The 20,715-nt window shown below is 41.8% G+C and overlaps 1 protein-coding gene across 1 annotated transcript in view; it reads right to left on the bottom strand.

Moving 5' to 3' along the window:
• Positions 1-616: 616 nt before the first annotated feature.
• RNF150 (ring finger protein 150) overlaps positions 617-20,715 on the bottom strand; it is a 179,917-nt gene continuing 159,818 nt past the window's right edge. The window contains exon 7 of the mRNA XM_019730798.3: positions 617-8,953. Within this exon, the coding sequence (XP_019586357.2) occupies positions 8,835-8,953 (119 nt within the window). The 3' untranslated portion in view covers positions 617-8,834. The remainder of the gene's footprint in view (positions 8,954-20,715) is intronic.

Below are 20,715 nucleotides of genomic sequence, written 5' to 3'. Positions count from 1 at the left end.
TGTCCAGCCCCACATGCTCCTCCAGGGGCTGTCCCCAGCCTTGGCCGGGCCAGACAGAGGTTCTAAGCCACAGCAAGGGGCCTGGCATATGATACAAGGACTAGTGGCCTCTCCTTTCCTCCCTTCCTTTCCCACCTTCCCAAGCTGGCAGCTCCCATCCTTATTATTTCCTTAGCATTTCCTTTCCTTGCTAATTCAAAAGGACGGCTGTTTAAAGTCCTCTAGAGATGTGCAGGTTAATATAAAAAGGACCTGGCCACCCCAGCCTACCTGCTGGGTCCCGGGGGTAACCTGCCTGAGGTGGGTCAGACACTAGTGCTCAGTTCCCACCAGACCGTTCCCACTTCAAGCTCATTTAGCAGCCATTCTTCTTCTTTGTATCGAACTTTGGATCATTACTCCATTTTTCTGAAGCTGATTGATGACAGAATTGCCCCCAATTTTTTTAATCACTTCACTTAGAGGACTTGATGTACCTGAGAGAAACAAAGAAGGTGGTAAAATCTCTTGTTCTTTTAACATAATCAGGATTTCAGGACAGATATCAATGCTGAAAAATCGATAGGGCCCCTTCTGGAAACACAGCTAGGAAATATCAATGACACAAACACAGGCATCTGGTTCCATTTTATTAAAAAACAAAACCAAACAAAATTTTGCAATGAAATTTCCTGGAATTCACAATCCTTTTCAAATCTTTATACTTGCTTTTTTTTTTTTTTTTTTTTTAACCAGCACATAACAACACGATTGCACTTTATTTACATGAAAGTCTTCTATATAATAAAAATAGCCATGTTGTACGATTGAATGTTTCCGACTACCCATAATATTTCATCCTAGCCCAGTATGAGACAAACTGCGTCTGCTCTCCAAGCCCACAAGAATAGAATAAAGTGAAAGAAAAGTCTGTGTCTCCTAATAGAAGACAAATCCCTTTAAAGACAGTTTTGTTTTGTTTTAAACTTCTGTGTATTTCAAAATATAAAGTGCTTTGGAAGGAATAAGGTAGGTGCCTGAGGTGGGGAAGAAAAGAGAAAGAGATTTATACAGGAAAAAAAAAAAAAAAGAAGAAGAAAAAGAAAAGAACTACACGGCCTTAACTAGTCATTTAAATAGGCCTGTGACTTTGTACAGAAGATGATGTTTGCATAAAGTAGTTACATAACCCATTACTAAATTTTTCAGCAATTAAGAGCTAACCAAAGTCCAAATTAGAAGTTACCCATGCAAATGGCAGCAGGAATGACGTCTGATTTTGAGTCATGTGGCAATTATAGCAAAGAAGCTCAGTCTCATGGTCTGAATATGGAGATGGGGAAGCTGTGATGGGACCGTCGTGTGTGTGATCTGCAGACAGGCCAGAAAGACCTCATGGGGGAAGCTAAGTAAAAGTCTACCTGTGACATTATTGGTTTTACAATAAAAGCACACACTTCATGTTTAGGAAGAAAAAAATAAATGCATGGATGCCCTGCCTATTTCATGATGGTGAATTTATTCTTTGTAGATGTCTTTTTCAGTGGAAATAATAATGTGCTATATACAGAGGGGTTAAAATAAGTTGAGGTTTTTTTCTTTTCACATTATTGAACTAGCAATTGCTGGTCATGGTCTGCAGTCTACAAAATTGGGTGTCACATATACACTGCTCGGGAGGCTCCCCTGGAAATTAGAATTATCATCCTCCCAGCTCATGAACATTTTGAAGAACAAGACCCATTATTTTTCAGGAAATGAATGGAATGTAACTTTTCACAAGTACAAAATTACTTCAAGTTTTCTAAATATAAGGGACATCCCACTATAAAAATAACAGCCCTCCCACCCCTCCCCTCCCCCTCCATCTCTTTCTAATTATAAAATGGTACAACCATTTCAGATTACTAATGTGAAAGCAGGAAGTCAATATATTATTATGTACACGTACAAAACATGTCAGTATTTCACACCATTTACATTCATATGAAAGAAGTCTGTTTAATGATGTTCCTTTGCAGTTGGACAAGAATCGAGTTGAGATAAGTTACAAAACAATCAGGCCCTTGCCTTATAGGTCTGCACCAACATTCCAGCCAGAAGCAACTTCTTTGCAAACAGAGCCAACAATACACGTCAACATTTTGCAGAAGGGCTGCTGACAGTGACAAAATGGCCAGGGGGATTCTCCTTCAGTTTTTCTGGGTTTGTGATACTCCTTCCTCCTTTGATAAAGTCAATTCTCAACTACTGAGGAAATGGGATGATAAAAGGCAAGTAACTAGTTGTTGAGGAAATGGTGACTCTAGGTTTAACTCATTGGCTAAAAGAATAATGGCGATTATTCCAGCAGAGGGCGCCCTGCCCCCTTGCAAACACTGAGCAGTGAGTGCCATAGATGCCAACACAAACGCAGACTGGAAAGTCCGCATGTTAGCAGTCCTTCAACTGCTCTACTGCCTATTAGTACAGGCAGTAGTTTGGTATTTTCTTCAACAGAGAGGGCTATCCTGTAATTAACTAGCTCTTATACATGAAAATTCTTTGGCTATTTAAAAATCGTCACATTCTCCAAGAAAACAATATATTAAGTTCAATAAACCCCTAGATTTGTCTAAAACTTTTGAGGGAAAGGGGGACTAAACACTCAACTTGAAAGAAGCTGTGTTGCTAAGGCCATGAGACGTTTTCTTGGGTTTCTGGATTTAGTAAGGTCTATCCCCGGCCTGCCACAGCGTCACCCCACAACGCCCCGCCTCCCCGCCCCCAAAAGTTTCAGTAACCCACCTTCATTTTTATTTATGAGAACATTAGAAGAAAATTAAACTGGCCTATGGAAGAAACATGTGTTTGGATGGTGAGCCGTCTTTGGTTTATAGAACACACATGGTCCCCACATTTTCCCTGCTTCTCCACGTCCTCCACTGCAGTAAGGAGAGCCAGACCACAGACATTCTGCCAAGCAGTGACTTTGGGTCACTCAGGTTGAGTTACTTTCTCCATGGATTTCCTCCCATGCTCTATTCAGACGTACAGACCTCTTAGGAGATGGATATTCTTGCCCTATCAAACCATCAACAACTATGTATCAGGCGGCCACAGAGCGAATGGCTCTGGAGTAAGTGCAAACATCAACAGTAGCACAAGGAACCTTCCAACAGAGGTTCCTGGCAAAGCCCACTTGATGATGAAGTGCTAGGGGCATAGTTGAGAGGACGGCAAGGAGAGATGTGAATGACCTAAGAAGGTTTTGTGCAGAGCAGCCGGTTTTGCAATCCAAGGGCTCAATAATTAAGGGTCCACACATCTAGGATCTGGACTCACTCCTTTAGTTTTGGGATGATGATTTAGTGCCATAAAGAGACTCAAAGTAGAAGAGTGTGGCTACTGATCTAGGGACCTTTACAAGTTATTGTTCCTGTTCCAAAGGGCCTGGAGTTGTGAGACGGGGAGGACGGGGGGAAAGGGAAGCGGTAAGTGATTAGACACTCACACCTGCTTCTCAGAGTTAATCTAGTTTTCAGGCAACCCAACATTCTTTGCAGGCATGAGTGTTTAACTCCGAAAGAGAGAGAGAGAGAGAGAGAGAGAGAGAGAGAGAGAGAGAAACCAGGCCAGTTCTAAACCCAGGGGATGAGCATTTATTCGGGAAGAGCATCCATGTTTGTATCCTGCCAACCTGTTTTCTGTCTCCCTGCAGTGGAGTATTCATACTGTCCTTTAACCGCAATCACCAAATGCACTCTTCAGTCCTGGCCCCCCAGTATCGTGGACGAGGGACTTCTGGGACACAGAGCAGTGCACGAGGAACCCCGTGTCCCTCACCTTAGGACTATGGCTTCTTTGCATCTCTTTTCCAGTCTTAAGGAAGCAGTAGCTTCTCAGAGCACTTATGAAGAGCAAGCTCTTGTGCTACGAGGTTAAGAAGCACGAGTGGCTATCGGGTGCCGTAGAGCCCACACATTTTTCTAAGAAATCCTAACCCTGGGGCAGGTGGGGGACTAGGAAGGTCACCGATGTGGGAGGAGGAAGATAATAAATCTAGACAGCATTCTGGAGTTGTTGTCTTGCCATTATTTACTGAAGAGGTTTTTCTGGCAAGGAAACTTGAACTAAAAGGCAATAGCTATAGGTGGTCTGCGATAAAATTAGTGACAAGAGAAGTGAAAATGGGGCCAGCTCCTTTACTGAGGAAGTTAATTGCTTTTATAGTAAACTGGTTTTCCTCATCCGAAGTGTAAAAATAGACATGGCCATGCAATAAAAAGAAGAAAACCCCAACAACGGTAACAATGGCAACTCCAATAATGATGACTTTATAGATGAAGAGTCACCAGGTTTTTTGTTCTGAGAGATGGGAGAAGAACGTGTGTGGGTGTGAGGACAAAGAGAGAGACAGGCAGGCAGAGAGAACCAGAGATAGAGACAGAAAAGGGAAAGGAATCTAAGTGAGAGCAGAGAAAAAATTCTACCAGAAATGCCTCAGGGTCCCTAGTGTCACAGAGGGAGGGGTCCTCGCTCCACAGAGGATACGACTCTATATCCCAGATTTTCTGTGTTTTGATTTAATGGCATTTCTTTGTTTTCAGTCCAGGTGATACATTCAATGGTAACTCAATGCCATTTATTGTGTATGCTCTGCAAGAATTTTCATCTAAACAAAACTCATACATAAGAAAGAATCCTCCATTAGGCTATATACGAGGGTTTTCAGTTCTCAAAGCATGGCAGCCACAGGGATGGCAGGGCACTAAGTGAAATAGCCACTGCGCACCGCGGGTTTTGATATGACCAAATCAGACCCACGAAGGTCCAGACATGTTTCCACTAGCATGAGGGAGCTGCTGAAAACAAGACAAAAAAACAAGCCTCTTTGGACAGAGATTTGCCTCCACAGTTCCGATCCTTACTATGTCAGAATAGGAAGGTGCCTTTTCCACTGTTACCTTTCTACCTTGTCAAACACTCCACTCTTCCTGCCTAGATAATGCAGGTGACCTTTCAGGGGTGAACCAAACCCTAGAGACGAAATCAATAGTCAGAAAATGTATTCACGATCAGGGCTCAGTTCCTCCCTTAAGGGACCAGTCACACAGGAGGTAAACAATTCCTAGAGGGGACTCTAAATGATTCCTTTCTTAGCCACAGCCTCGGGGTGAGAGGCCAATGCTGACGTGAAGGGGAGTTGGGCTGTTGCCAGGCAGCCATATTCAAATAGAGGCTGGATGGTCACAAGCCCCAAAGACTTTTTCTCAATAAGGCCACACAAAGTCGGGTATTTGGAGTCAATATGTAACTTCAGATGTCTTCCTCTGAAATCCCCAGGGGGCACCAGGACTGGGAAAAGACCTTCTGCCAATCAGCAAGAAGGACAGCTAGGGGTTGAGGTAAAGTTGAATGACTACAGTTTGGAATTCTCTTTGGCTCCTGGGGACCACGTATCAGCCTTAAAGGTTTGCCATAGAAGTAAGGGATATCATTTTGTTTCAGCACCAAATCAACATGGTTTGTGTGACTTTTTAAAAGACAACTGGTTAGAGAAATAACAGTAAACGGAAATAGACATCAGTGGTGTGGTTAGAAAGGTCAAGCAGAAATTTCAAAAAGGGCGGCCTGGATATTTATTCATTACAAAACACACAGCTCTCTGGGCCTCTCATTAGGTGACTTGAGTGGAGTCTAGTTCTCTCACGAGGTAATCAGGTTATAACCTTTTTCCTTTGTAAGGGTCAAAGAAGTCTTGTGAGAATATTGGAGAAGCTCGAGACCTGCACTGTCCAATTGTTAGCTCGTCCAAATTGAGATGCACTGTGAGTGTAAAATGCGCAATGTCTTTAGAGGACTAGGTTGAAAAAAAAAAACACGTCTAGTATTTCATCAATACTTTTTACATGAATTACACATTGAAACAATAATATGGGGTTGAATAAATATATTATTAAATTATTTTTACCTGTTTCTTTTCACTTTTATTAATGTGGCCAGTGGAAAGCTTAAAATTACAGGTGTGACTTGCATTGTATTTCTATTGGACAGTGCTGGTCTAGATACTCACGACAGAAAAATGCACATCTGCAAATACACATCAAGTTTGCATATACTTCTAGAGGGTTCCCAAACCCTCTGACATCCTTTGTGAGCCACTGCGTCCCCAGGTCTTTGGTGGGAGGTGGTGAGGAACGCTATGGGAGAAGGGCTGTTTCCATTTCTTTTGAACCCTTTCATGCTAGTTAAACTTTCTTTTTAACTACCAAAGCCACATAGAGTCCTCCAGGAACAAACCTTTGGTGAGTGGAGAAACTTCTAGGCCCAGAGAGTTTGCAGCAGAACCTCCGTGAGGTCGGTCCACAGCCCTGAGGTGAGCCTCTTGGACCCCTCATCGTCTACACATCATCCTCAAGGATGCTGTGGCCACATGCAACCAATTCCTGATTTACCGGGTCACCGGCAGCAAGAGAGAACACTCACCAAACAGAGAACTATGCAACCCAAAAGGCATTTTCTCTCTGGATATGGAATACAATTTATATTTCTTATGCTATCGCATTATCCTTCTAATTCCACTTGACTTAAGTTAACACCAAAATTAGTTTGGGGCAAAGCTGACTGAAGGAGGAGTAAGTAGGTGATGCAGGCCTACGCTGACCAAGAAAAAGAAACACCTTGAGAGTCAGAATTCCACGTTGAGAACCAGGATTTGACGGTGTCCAGAGACTGCAAACTCTGTAACTAGTAACAGCGGTTTTAAAACAAGGCAAAACCAAACGACTCCTCGTTGGACTTAAAACTTCACTCACCGAGATATTCATTCTCATCAACGTAGGCATGCCAATCTCAAAAGCTATTATATGTCACGCGTGCAGCAACTCTGCCTCCCCAAGGTGGAAAGTCAGCTGCATATCATTGCTCTCTGCAAAACATGGACCCCCCGGGCGAAATGCTCACTGGTGGTCTCCCAGCCAGAAGGAACCTTGGGCGTCATCTTGTTAAATTCCTCCCTTTACAGATGGAGACACTGCGGTCCAGCTCGCATGCTGCTCACCAAGGCCTCCTGACTCCTAGTTCAGTGCTGTTTTCACCCCTCCCAGGCTTTTATTACAGGAAGCACTGGACTCCTAGAGAGATGTGACATTTCTGAAGATGGCCATCATTTTCCTTGCCTTGCTGCCTATTTAGAAAGCATCAAATAGGAAACGGTTGAAGGTGGTGAATAAAGAGCTACCAGGGGTCCCCCCTGACATGCACTCCATGCTTCAGCAGGCAGCAAAGTTTTATGGAAGATTCAAACTCTGTTTTCGGATGAGTGTTGGTGTAAGGAGGTGGGAAAGCCTCATCAAATTACGTATAAAAGCGTCCTTTCCTGGTCAGGCCACGCGGCATCACGGCCTTACAGAGGATGAGCTGATTGGTGACTGCCCAGAGACTCTGTCTGCTACCTTAGTCCTCTACATCAGAAGACTCTAAATGCATCACAAACTTGCCCACTGAAAAAAATAGCCCATGTCTGTCATAGTTACAAAAAATAATATAAACATAAACGGTCTCAAAATGCCGGCCGGTTGTAGTACTCACTTGCTGCCTCTCTTCCTTTCCCGCTTTGTCTCTCTCAATCAGGAGAAACTTGATTTAGCCAATTCCCAGGCTGTGCTTTTTAGACCAAAGGGCTCATCAGATCACACCTCCCCTGTCACTTGGTATCTAGACGCACTCAGGGAGCAATTGGCCATGGTTCACCTGAGTCCGTCCTCGAGGTCTGGGAGGTGTACCAGAAGTGTGTTGGAATTAAGGTATCACCTAAGTGCTGTGGCAGCCTCCACTGTGGGCGACACTGGGCTCAAAGCTGACTAGACCTTTTGTGAAGCTTCCATCTCCTGCAGAAGCCACTTGAGGTAACAGAGCCTGTTCTAGCCTTGGGGAAGCCAGTACAACAGACACTCTGCCTTCAGGAAGAATTTGTGATATCTGGTCTTAAACAGGCTTGCAGTCCCAGCTACAAGCCCTGCAGCCAAGAAGAGGGGCCTTGGTGCCCTGGAGGGGACTTCTGAGTTTGGAATTTCAGCCAAAGATTGTAAGATCCAGACAAACAAAAGTGCCTCTCTAGAGCGTCCTTCTCATGTCACGTGGGCCCTTCCAGAGCCTGGCAAGTGGAAGCCAGTGTGATGTAGCTGAAACTAACGAGCAATGGCCTCGGCAGATTCAGAGGTTGGTGTTGGGGTCTCTGGCCACTGGGGTTTTCAAGATCCATTTCAAAGAATTTAGATTCTTAATGAAAGCTGGCCTTCAACCATTTCAGGGTGCTGCAGCACTTCCCGAAGCCATGCATACTTCATGCTAAGAGGTCAAAGCCATTCATCTCAGAGATGGAATACAAACTGATCATGTCAGGAACTGGGGCTTCAAAACAGAAATCTGTGTAAAATCTGGAGTGAACCAAAAGGAAAACAAAGCAATGGACCTAAAGGAGGCTACACACAGTCTTTAAAAAGAAACTGCCACAGAAATCAAACACAATTCCAAAAGAAGACAACAAGACCTGGGGAAAACGGAAATGAACCTAGGAAGCCCTAAAAGTGTCCTTTCAGTCTGATTGAGGAGCTTCTGAAGTGTATGTCTACAAGGACATGGGAAGGAAAATCCGCTTTCGACTTCCAAGTCGCCAAGGCCATGGACTGTTGTAGAGACAGAGAACCTGCATCTGATCGATGTGACTTTGGATATTGCTTTTCGGGACCATTCTCGAGCGGAGGGCATGGAGATGCCATGCTGTCCTGGAAGTGTGTGTGCCCAGTTCAAGTCTTGGGGCACTCCTCCCTTCCTTCGTCTGGGGTCCTACCATCCCTTCTAGATTCTCCATTTCAAGATTTCACCTCTTCGCAGTCTTGGTCAGTGGAAAGTTCTACGTCAGACAGTCCAACTTCCATTGCCATAATCAGCGAGATGTCAGAGTCACTGCTGATGGCTGGCTCCTGCTCACCTGGAAGGAGAAAGCAAAGTTCATGGTGAACACTCAGCTCTGTCTTTGGATACTGGTTACTTCAGTACAATTGCCTTTCATTTCTTGGAAGGCCAAGAGAAGGTATTAGAAAAACTGGCTGTTTTGTTAAAAAAAAAAAAAAAAAAAAATCTAGTTAGAGCCTCATCTTACACAATAGTCCAAAGTAAATTCTAAGCGGGCCAAAAAGTTAAACGTAAACCAAAGAAACTAATAAACCTAGATGATATATCTTATACATATGTACACTTGAGCAAGAAAATATATATCTAATAATGTATCTAAGCAGGGTAAGAAATTCTACATGGATAGCAATTGAGCAATTTACAGAAGAAAAAATTGATAAAGGTACATAAAATTAAAAAATATATATTAAAGCGTTAAACATTAAAGATTAAAAAGCCTATATCTCACTGGGAATATTTGTAAAAATTTCCCAAAGGATTGCATTTTTAACATACTGAGAGCTTTTAAATCAATACAAAAAACTAACAGTCCAGCAGAAAAATTGGCATAGGTCACTGTTACACAATTCACAGAAGAGTATGATATAAATGAGTAATAAATATAAGGTGAAAATGAGCTACCATTTTTTGTTTATGAAATCTTCCCTCTAAAAAAGATAGCATGACAGCGAATGGTACAGAGGTAGGTACTTTGACAGAGTGCATGTAGGACTGTGAAATTTTCACCCAGTAATTTCATTTCCAGAATGCACAATAGAGAAATAGTCAGTAAAAATATTATCTAAGCACTATGTATAGCAGCAAAACATTGTAAATAACAAAGTACAACAATAGAGATTGTCTGAATCAGCTATTTCACTTCTAAGAAACATCTTACCGTTCTAACCACGAAAGCGGCGTTTCCAAAGAATTTGTGGTTACGTAAGAAAACGCTCACAGTATATACTGTTAAGTGAAAACAGAAGTAGTCAAAGCTTTTTATGCAGTGAGGTTGACGGAGAAAGTTAACTAGAAGCAAGGAAGCTAAATATGCCAATAAGAGTTGTCTCAAGTTTTGGGATTTATATTCATTTTCTTTTAAAATTGCATGAAAACCTCACTGCATAAAAAACTTTGAATACTTCTGTTTTCACTTAACAGTATATACTGTGAGCGTTTTCTTACGTAACCACAAATTCGTTGGAAACGTCACTTTCGTGGTTAGAACGGTAAGATGTTCTTTAGAAGTGAAATAGCTGATTCAGATAATCTCTATTGTTGTACTTTGTTATTTGCAATGTTTTGCTGCTATACAGAATGCTTAGATAATATTTTTACTGACTGTTTCTCTATTGTACATTTTTGTACATTTTACTCCCAAACATTCTGCAATGCACAAATATCATTCATTCACTCAAGACAGAATGAGTCTCCACTATGTGTTAAGGATTGTACTAGATGCTAGGGATATAGGTGAGAGGAAGACAATTCTTGTCCTCCAGGAGCTTCCTGTCCAGTAGGCAGGCTGACCATTAGCTAGTCAAGTACCACACCATGGGACAAGCACTATGCTAGAAGGTGTACCCGGTGTTACATCTGCATCTGGTGTTACAGGAGCAGGTAAGAGGGCTACGTAACCATTTGCTGGGTCAAAGAAGGCTTCCCATAGGAGGCGATGTCTAAAGTGAGTCCTACAGAGTAAATTGGATGTTATCCAGATGAATGAGAGGGAAGACTCTTTTAAGCACAGCAATAGCACATACAGATGTCTGGAGGTGACAGGGAGCCCTTAGATGGACATCAGATCACATTTAAAAATGACCGGAATGCAGAGTCAAACTAGGGAGTATGAACGGGGGAGCCTGGGGAGCTCCGCTGCATAAAAGGCAGCATTAAAACTGAAAGATCTTGTATGTTCCATTATCCTGAAAGAGAAACATGCAATTAAAAGCCCAGACAGAATGTCTAAGTACTGAAGAATGCTGATGGTTATAAAACTTTAGCTCTGATAATCACTGATGCATTTTATTTCGTGTTGAGATAGTTACGAGCTCGTCATAGAGTGATATTATGACTTCCATCTAGACTGAGTAAAAAAAGCAGCACAGATAAGGCTGACTTCGAGAGTTGCATAGAGACAGCCTATTGTATCTTCATCGACAGTTTCTCACCTTCACTCCGGGCTTTCCAGCCACCAGCCTCCGCAGATTTCATAGATGCGTTCTCACCACTGTGTTCTTTAAATTGACGTGTGAATTAAAAGAAAAAAAGGGCCACAGGGAGTGCCATCACTCTGGGCTGCTGAATTCATGATGCTATTTGGGAAATTGATTGTCCCACCCAGTTCAAGGCAAAGATGAATTCAGATCAATAAAAACAGGGATTTGCAAAAACTGGTTCAATTTTTATGAGGTGACATTTTCATCAATCACTTCATCTAATCATTTAACATCTCAAAACTTTAAAAAATGATCTGAAGACATATGAAATTACTCTTTACTATGCTTTATGTTTTTAATTGAATGTGGTCTGATTCCATAATTTTTAAAAGCAGTGTTTTATCCTTTATCCAAGGCAGATGTTTTACTTTGAGGCAAGATAATACAAATGAAAACATCACTAAAACATTTAGCAGGTTCTCTGTAGGTGGTACTAATTGGGAAGTGTAAAGTAGCTATTAACAATGTAAATGTTCACTGAATTTTACCTCCTTCCCTGCAAAGGCTAACAGTAATGCAAAAATAACATTGGTCTTTATTGAATTCTTACAACAACTTTTTTGTTGTATTATTATTATTACTGTAGGTATTATTATTACTGCTTTACAGATGGAAAAAAAATCCTCTTAGTCCATTTGACACAGTCATATAATACCTACTTGACACACATTTTTCTCTTGGTTTTCATGCATTGTGAAGACGTTGAGAGAATTTAAACAGGGAGTGATACAATCTATTTAATATTTCAAAAGATCACTCTGGCTATTATGTGAAGAATGGATTGGTAGGACAAAGGATGGAGATAATCCAGAGGAAGTTACTGCAGCAAAAGAGATGAAACATGGCGGCGGTGGTTTATTGTGGCAATAGAAATGGAGATAAAGGAACAAACTGGAAAAAAAAAGTATTTTAGAAGGATATATAGAAAAGTGATGGACTGGGCAAGAGCAGCAAGAGAGGAGACTGGCTGGTGAACACACAATGCTGTATATAGATAGAATTGTACACTTAAAACCTATGTAATTCTACTAACCAAAATCACCCCAATAAATGTAATAAAAAAAGGTATTTATTAGAAAAGGGTTTTCGACACACTGCCTAAAATTGCAGAGAGAGAAAGAGAGAGAAGAAAGTAGAGAGTAACTCCCACATTTCTTGAGCAATGCGAGTAACTTTTACTGAATTGGAGACACTGGACGCCAAACAGGTGGGGACAGATGAAGAGCTGAGTTTTGCATATGTGGATGTTATGTTTGAGGTGCCCATGAGAAGTCCAAGGTTGATGTGGAGTTGGCAGCTCGATCTAGGAGTCTGGAATTTAGAGGAGAGGCGGTGACTGAATAAATTTGGGAGGCTTCAGCGTAGAGAAGGTATTTAAAACCCTGGGAGCAGATGAGGTTTTCTAGGAAGAGTCTGTAGAAAGAGCAGATAATTCTGGAACACCAAAGCCTACAGCCAAAGACTCAAACTAGTGCCCTTGACATCATTTGTTTGGCCTGCACAAAGTTTTATAAAAAAATGTGAATTCGTTACCATTATTTAAAAGTCCGGTTATTTCACATACAAATTTATATTTGAAATTTATCTTGGGAATAGAAACATCTGGCAACACATGCCTGGTTCCCAGGTGGGAAGTCTTTGGGGGGAACTGAGTAAAGGCCGCCCCACTCAGCTCCAAGCGAAGAGGCCGCAGAACACCACAGGTGGGGAATTGTTTGCTGTACTGCTTCACGTTACTTGCTTGGCCTGTGTAGGTGTTTGAGTTTAAAATCTCGAATTTAGAGGAAGGGCAGAAAAACAACAGAGGAGGGTAAGCCCCCAAAGAGCCGGGAAATGGCCAGAGAACAGTGTCATTGTTTCATTTCCTTCTTTTCTTTTAAATCTGTTCTGCTTTTTTAGCTCTTTTATAGGCACTGACTCACAATTAACAACAGTTCATGCCCAAGGAAACAAGTTACCATGGGTATTACTGAATTGGTTGGGGTGGATTTAAAGACTGATTCCAGGTCATCTAACTCTCAATCTTGAACCTCTTTACCACAGACTTAAACAGCATCTGATCAGATGCTAAGAAGAAAATGCTGTTTTAAATAGAGCCTTTGTGACCCATTTTGTTGATCCGTAATTACTGCTTTCATATATTTCTACACTTAATTCTAAGCAAATTCCATCCGTAGCCTAACTGTGGTTAACAGAAAAATTCTTAGCAGTGGGATTTGTTTTACTAATGCTATTTAATCCATAAATTACTAATATCTTTGGTTTATCTCTTTCCTAATACATCACATGTTACCTAAGGAGTGACAGGTTTCCCTTGGTGAAATGGGCATTGCATCTGTAGTTCTGCTGTGCGATTGACAGAGCAGTCTGTAACAGTGGGCCTGGTTGAAGTCCCCTCCAACCTGAGAATGTAAGACTGCGAGGTCTGTCCTGTCCGGTCTGGGGCACACCTGGCCTGCTTTTGTCACTTCTCTGGCTCGGTGGGGCACGTGCCGTTGTCAACATTCCTGTTTCAGAACCCACCACTTGGTGACTGTCTGTGGCAGTGAAATTGAATGAAAATTCCTCTCTGGCCATGAAGGGCTCAAGTTTTGTATTTTTAGGCTAATAACAACAAAATTAGTGCTTACTGAGTACATACTACATGCCAGGAACTATGCTAAGTTCTTCAGATTGTTTAACTTACTATCCACAATTAATTTACGGCAAAGGAAGGATTATTATTTCCATTTCCAGGTGATACAACTTCGGCTCAGAAAGGTTAAAAACTTCCTGAGCAGTAAGAATTGGAACCAGAATTCAAACCTAGCTCTGTCTGACTTCAGAGTCCATGAAATTGACCGTATCTACAGTTCAGAGTTGAGATTCTTAACCTGTGGATTAGTGGACTTTCAGAGGAGTCCAGGTATCTAGAATTACAAACACACCTTCATGGTTATGTGGAAATACGCAGTTTTGTGCTGAGAGGGTTGCTTTCGCCAAGTTCTCACAGAAACCAGAAAAGGCTAAGAGCCATTCACTTAAGAGCTTTTGCATCCTGGGTGAGTTGGAGAACACATTTTTGGTATGCAACAAGAGTGGCTTGGCCTTTTTCTTAATGCAAATTTTGGTTTCCATTTCATTGACTATGGGTTCTATTAACTTGATATGATACTTTTCATATGAAGTCACTGCTTTCCTACTTAATTGTTTCTTTTTGATTGTTATTCAAAGCTAAAGCAGCAAATTCTCCTTCCCAGAATAAGGTTTGACATCTACTCTACTGTGCTGTCTTATGAAAGAAGGCATAGAGCAGTAGCAGGCTGGAATAAGCCCTCCTCCGTGAGGAATGAACAAACACTGCCCTCAGCATAAGTGTTTGCTGTGTTGAGAGAAAATAACCCCCCAGGTGTCCTGATTCTCCAGCAGGTTCAGTATTTACATGCTGGGAGCTGCTCTGCATCACATAAAAGCTTATCCCCCACCATGTACTTGAAAAATAAGGTTTCAAAGTAAAAGGACATCCTTCTGTCCACTGCTACTGATGCTTGTCTTCTGGAAAATGGGACATCATTTCCAATCACCCCGTATTATACAGGAACAGCCTGGCTGTCTTACAATGTTGCTCTTTTCATCTCTTCTCAGAATTGAGGTTTCTTAGAGCTGGGGCACTGCCTATGTGTTGCCTGTCATAATCTTAGTGGGAAGTGAGTTAGACTTCAAATGCAGAGTGTTTACAATAAGGAAAGGTAGATCTTTGAATTCGTTTGCTTAACAAGAATTTCTGAGGAGATAAAGTTCTGATTTGGTTTAAATTTTCCCTCTTATGAGTGGCTTCTGCTGCAAGAAGGGCAGGCCTCTGGGTCACTTTTCTCAGAGGCTGTGCGGCAATATTAATACTAATTAATAGCTACAGTGTACTGAGTCCTCACTACGTGCCAGACACGGTGCTAAGTAAGCAGTTACATACGTTATGCGTGTTATCCTCACAGCGACACTGTGAAGTAGGCGTATGATTGCCTCAGGGACGGATGCACATTTTGCAGGTGAAGTCAACTTGTCCAAGGTCAAGTGCATAGAAAAGGGAAGAAATGGGATCCCTTCCTATCCGAGCGAGTGCTGTTGACAGTTGTGTTGTTCTGGAATGGCAGACCTGTCAGATTTCTATTTGGCTGCCAAGCTGTTTTCACAGACGACACTTGGCCACCTTTGGGAACCTAGCGTTCCAGGCTTATGATATAAATTCATCCATTTAGCCAAAGGACTCCTAAAATCATTCGGATATAACTGTCACTTTTGCCTTTTTAGATTATTTCTCCATAATTATAAAAATAAACATGATGAGCTCAAATCAGGAGAATTCTTTCTCATCTTCCTGATGGGGAAGTCTAAAACATTGTGTTTATTCTGACTTGGTAAAGAATTCCCTGTAAGTCTGTATATTAAATTAGGTCACATAGTTATGAATTCACTTGGTTTTTCTCTCTTCATCATTGGTTTTCTTTCCCTGTGACACTTCATCCAGCAGGAGAAAGATTTTCTTCAATGGCCCAAACTTACAGATTTCCTTAACAATTCATTCATTGAGTAATTCCTTACTGAATGCCAAGACAAGGGACAATGCGATATTTACACTAGTTTTGCATTAATTTTTGCAGGAAAGGAGGCAAAATCTAGAGAACACTTATGCTATCAATAGCTATTTTACAGTCCCCAATTAGAAAAACTTTCAGAAAACCTTAAGCATTAGCATAGTATTTGGTATAAGGAAGGTTCTTGATAAATGTGATATGATTGGAATAAAAAAGAGTGAGAAAGAGAAAGCTGCCAGATGGATTTAGAGAGACAAGCAGAGATCATGCAGACTCATCCATTTTTGCAATTGTATAAAATTATCCATAGACTTCACTTATTTATTCATCGATTTATTTATTTACTCATGTATTCAACAGGTATTTATTGAACACCTATTAAGTAGAGAGAACTGCTGATGAGCTTTGGAGGAAATAAAGATCAATGAAACACTGGCTCTGCCTCTAAGTTGAATTTGACCTACTAAAAGAGATCAGACTTGTAGCTATACATTTAATACAAGTTGATATGTGCTAAAAAAGAGGAATAAATAAAATGCTAAGGAAACAAAGGAGTGGGGAAAATGTCACCTCCAACTGGGTAACCACGAGGATTCATGAAGTAGGTGACATGTAAACCAGCAGTGAGCTCTGATTAGTACTGGGAAGCATGGGGATGAGGAGAAATGGCATTCCTCCAGCCGTTCTCCAAGAGAACCAGCATGACTAGCCGTCATCAGAGCAGGTGTCAACGCATGTGGATGGTCTGATTTGGCTGTAGCTTAGGGTATGGAGAACGGTGAGCTGTGTGCCAGATGTAACCCGCAGGTACTCTGCCCTCTTCCTGCCTTCCATGTTCTCCTGTTTCACAGGGAGCTAGAAAGCTGGGAACTACATTTCCCAGACTCCCCTGCTAGCTGGATTTCTCTTAGGTCCTGCCAAAGAGATTAGAAGGCAGGAGGAAGAGGGAAGCTATTGTACTTCCAGTTCAGGCAGAGCTCTGTGGGCTCCGGAAGTGTTCACAGTGGTTTCCACAGAATCTGAGGGAGAAGGCTCCTGAGTTCCTTCTTAGCAGCGTTGCTGGTGGTTTTCCCAGCAGAAGCAGGACACCTCCAGTAACAGCAGAAGAGGGGGTGGGTGCTCAGGAGCTCAGGGTGACTGACTCCCTCTTGCTCTGTAGTCTTCCAAACTTTTTCGGTGGGGGGTTCATCAACTTCATTGAAGTATAATTTACCTATAATAAATGGCATCTATTTAAAGTGTATGATATGATGAGCTTTGATGGATGTGATGGATGGATGTCCCTATGTAACCACCACTACTATCCCGATGGTATTTTGAAATGTTGAACATTTCTATTTCCCCCAAAAGTTTCCTCATGCCCTTTTCTAGTCAATCCCTCCTTCTCTCCCTGGCCCCAGGTAATACCTGACCTGTTTTTTTCTTTTATAATTCTATATCAGGGTTTTTCAACATTGGTAAAATTGATGTTTGGAGTTGGTAAACTCTCATGTGTGTGTATATGTGTACGTGTGTGGATACTCTGTGAATTGTCGGATGTTTAAGTAGCATTCTTGGTCTCTACCCACTGAATGTCAATAGGATCACCCCCTCCCCAGCTGTAACAATCAAAAAAGTCTCCAGATACTGCTACATGTCCACTGAGGAGCAAAATCTCCCCCAGTGGAGAATTATGGCTCTAGATTAAGGTGCATTTCCTGTAAGTTTATATAAATGCAGTTTTATAGCATGTACTCTTTTGTGTCTGGTTTCTTTCATTCAGTATACTCATTTTGAGATCCATCCATGAGGTTGTACATATCAATAGTTCACTCCTTTTTATTGCTGAATAGTATTCCAATAAATAGATGTACCATATTTTGTTTATCCATTCACAAGCTGATGAACATTTGAGTTATTTCCAGTGTTTGGCTGTTGGCTATTGTGAATAGAGCTGCTATGAACATTGGTGTGCAAGTATGTTTCAGAGCATACATTTTAATTTCTCTTGGATAAATACCTAGAAGTTCATTGCTGGGTCCATATGCTAGGTATATGAAACTATATATATATATAAAAAAAAGCCAAACTTTTTTTGTGTGCGACAAAAAAAACCACATCACATTAAATTCAATCTCAAAATAACTTCCAAGCCTGTAATGAGATTTGGTGTACACACACACATACACACACCTTCACTTCACAGTTTGTCTGGCACATGCTATGCCAGACAATACACAGCTATTATTGTATTTAATATATTTATGGAGAACCTGCTCTATTCCTTTCCCATTAAGCCTCTCAGCTTCCTTCTTTGTTTATTAACATGCTGGGGGACAAGGGGTGTCCTTTCTTTCCCTGGCCACTACCCCACTGTTTCTGTAATGTTCTATTTCTTCAGTGTTACTGGATGTTAGGTTGATGCATAAAGGGCTCATTTGTCATGTGACAGCCCCATCCCTGCTGCTTGTACAAGTGTCACCCTGTTACAAGATAGTCCAACACGAGAGCCAGAGGAAACTAGAGAACAGGACTCTGATGGAAACAGCGTCTAGTTTAAAGGTCAAGCCGCAGACCATAGGACCGTGGGCAATCTTCTAGTTTCCTACGGAAGAAGTTGGGGATGGGAGGACAGATAGGAAACACACTTTCTTACACACACATTTCAAAAAGAAAGAAGCACTGAAAGTATAATCTGCTAAAGCGTTAAGTCCTCCAGGAGAGTATCAGCAAACGATAAGGTAAATAAAGAGCTCAGTGCTAAGCTGGAAACTAAGTGCTGCCATGAGCACATTTGGGTCTCTATTTCAGGCATCATTTTACATCAACCTGTTCTTTACCACAATCAATTTACGGTCTTTAATACAGTTGTCACTTCAGACCATTCTGACCATTGGCTTCCCCAGAAAGCACATGGAGAAGCCTGTTTATAAACCTTCCAGACTGCAAGTCATTTGCTTAGAAAAACCCCTCATGGCCTGTACCCCCTCCAATAAATGCTGCATGATTCAACTTGGGTGGGTTTGAAAATGGGTCACAACTTGAGTTTTGGGGAATGGGCCAGGTGGGAGGGTTGCAAGTGGTAGCATGAGTAAACCCTCAAAAACTGCCAGCCTCGCTCATAGCTAAAGAAAAGAAGCCTGATGTTTGGACCCAGAGTATGGGTTGATATTTGCACCATCAATTACTGAATTTCACCTAGATGGATGTGTGTACGTGCCTTCCTGGAAAACCTAATGAATGGGTTCTACCTAAAGCATACAACATCAAGAGCAGTGAGCCAGCCACATATGTTATGAAATCATAACCAAACCCATCCCTCTGTCTCCCAGAATACAATATCCAACTCTTTGTGTTTAGAACAAAACCCAGAATTTGTAATCAATATTTGGGCATGCGATGGGAATTCTGTGCCATGAGTTAAGGGTGAGAATAAAGGAGATACAAATGAGGGAAGCTGTTCAACATGTTGAGGGAACAGGAAAGGGCAAAGAGAATAAGGGGGGACGTCAAGCTGGGCCAGACATTAGCCCTCCATCCTGGCCCTGGGGGACAGAAACCACTGTTCTTCTCATCGCTTGTGCCTCCTTCTGCTTTGTTGCGTAAGCAAGTGGATGAAGCTAGAAGAGCCTTAGAGTTTAGTTAATCCCTCACTCACTCGTTCAATCAAATAAGGTAATAGATATAAAGCATGTAGCCTTGTTTCTGGTTCAGAGAAACTTAATAAAACAGAGCCTACCATGGTGGTAATGACAAAGCCCTGTTCACGTTGTGCCCAGCTGGATGGGCCCATCCTACCTGCTTTGCAAGAGAGGGGCAGATAAACATCCCACAGAGTAATGATCCTACTTTTATATCTGGAGAACACCAAAATGGAAACCAGTTTTAAAAATACTGACTCTAAAGTTCGAGGGGGTGGGAGATGAGGGTAAGGGGGATCAAATATATGGTGATGGAAGGAGAACTCACTCTGGGTGGTGAACACACAATGGGATTTATAGATGATGTAATACAGAATTGTACACCTGAAATCTATGTAATTTTACTAACAATTGTCACCCCCATAAACTTAAAAAAAAAAAAAAAAAAAAAAAGTTCAACAGAATCTTCCTGACAGGTGGGGACCCAGGAAAGATAGCAGTGATTCTCAAGGGAAAGTTTGTGGGGGGGAGGGGATGTGGGTTGAAAACCCATGGGAAGGGTTAATATTTTTATATTTATCAAAATAGAGTATGGTGTTTTAAGAAAAGTTTGAGAATGTGCTTCTAAAGGGGAAATAAACAGCTGGAAAGAGCTGTTTCAGGAGTTAGAAGCCCTAATCTCAACATCGGCATAATAAGCTTTGTACAATTTGACCAGCAGGTGGTGTGGGGTCCTTATCTGCTCTCAGAGGGCAAGGACTTATTTTGCACAGACGGTACCAAAGCTTCACCCCCAGTGTGATACAAATAAAAGAAATGTCAGGGTTATCACTCGAATGTATTGACTAAATGAAGGCGAAGACATGCAGAAATCATGCTGATATTTTAAAGGCTTACAAGCATTGGGGAAGGGACTCCTACTCTTCTGGTTTCAATGCTACGTGGAGTATATTACACGCAGGCAGTAAGGCAAGCCCACAAAACAGGCCAAGGAAAACAAGACCTGGACCACACAGGAAGTAAGCCGTTTTGTGTGTTTACATGGGCCAGGAAGGCTACTCCTGCTCTTCCCTCCACCTTGGGAGGTACCTTCTAAGACCCTTTTTATGATTTCTTGTTGCTCTGCAATGGTTCCCGAGTTATGCCCAGCTTTTCCCTGAGAAGGGGGCCACCTGGATGTGGGGCTCTGTCCCCGTGGCTGGCATAGGTGGCGGTGTGGCTAAAAGCTAAGCCAGTGGCTCTTCCAGGGGCTTGTTCAACTCAAAAATGAAGAGGGCAGGAGAATTGAAAAGGTACCGTTTACAGTTGGGCTCGTCATGAGTGGGTGAACGAACACATCTATGACGAACACAGAATTAGCAAAAGGACTTAACAACCAGGATTTTTCCA

Source organism: Rhinolophus sinicus, chromosome 15 (assembly GCF_057876585.1).
Source record: "Rhinolophus sinicus isolate RSI-liver-muscle chromosome 15, RSI-T2T, whole genome shotgun sequence".
NCBI classification, from domain to species: Eukaryota; Metazoa; Chordata; class Mammalia; order Chiroptera; family Rhinolophidae; genus Rhinolophus; species Rhinolophus sinicus.
Note: the sequence above shows the minus strand (reverse complement) of the source record. Positions and strands in the feature narration are given on the sequence as shown.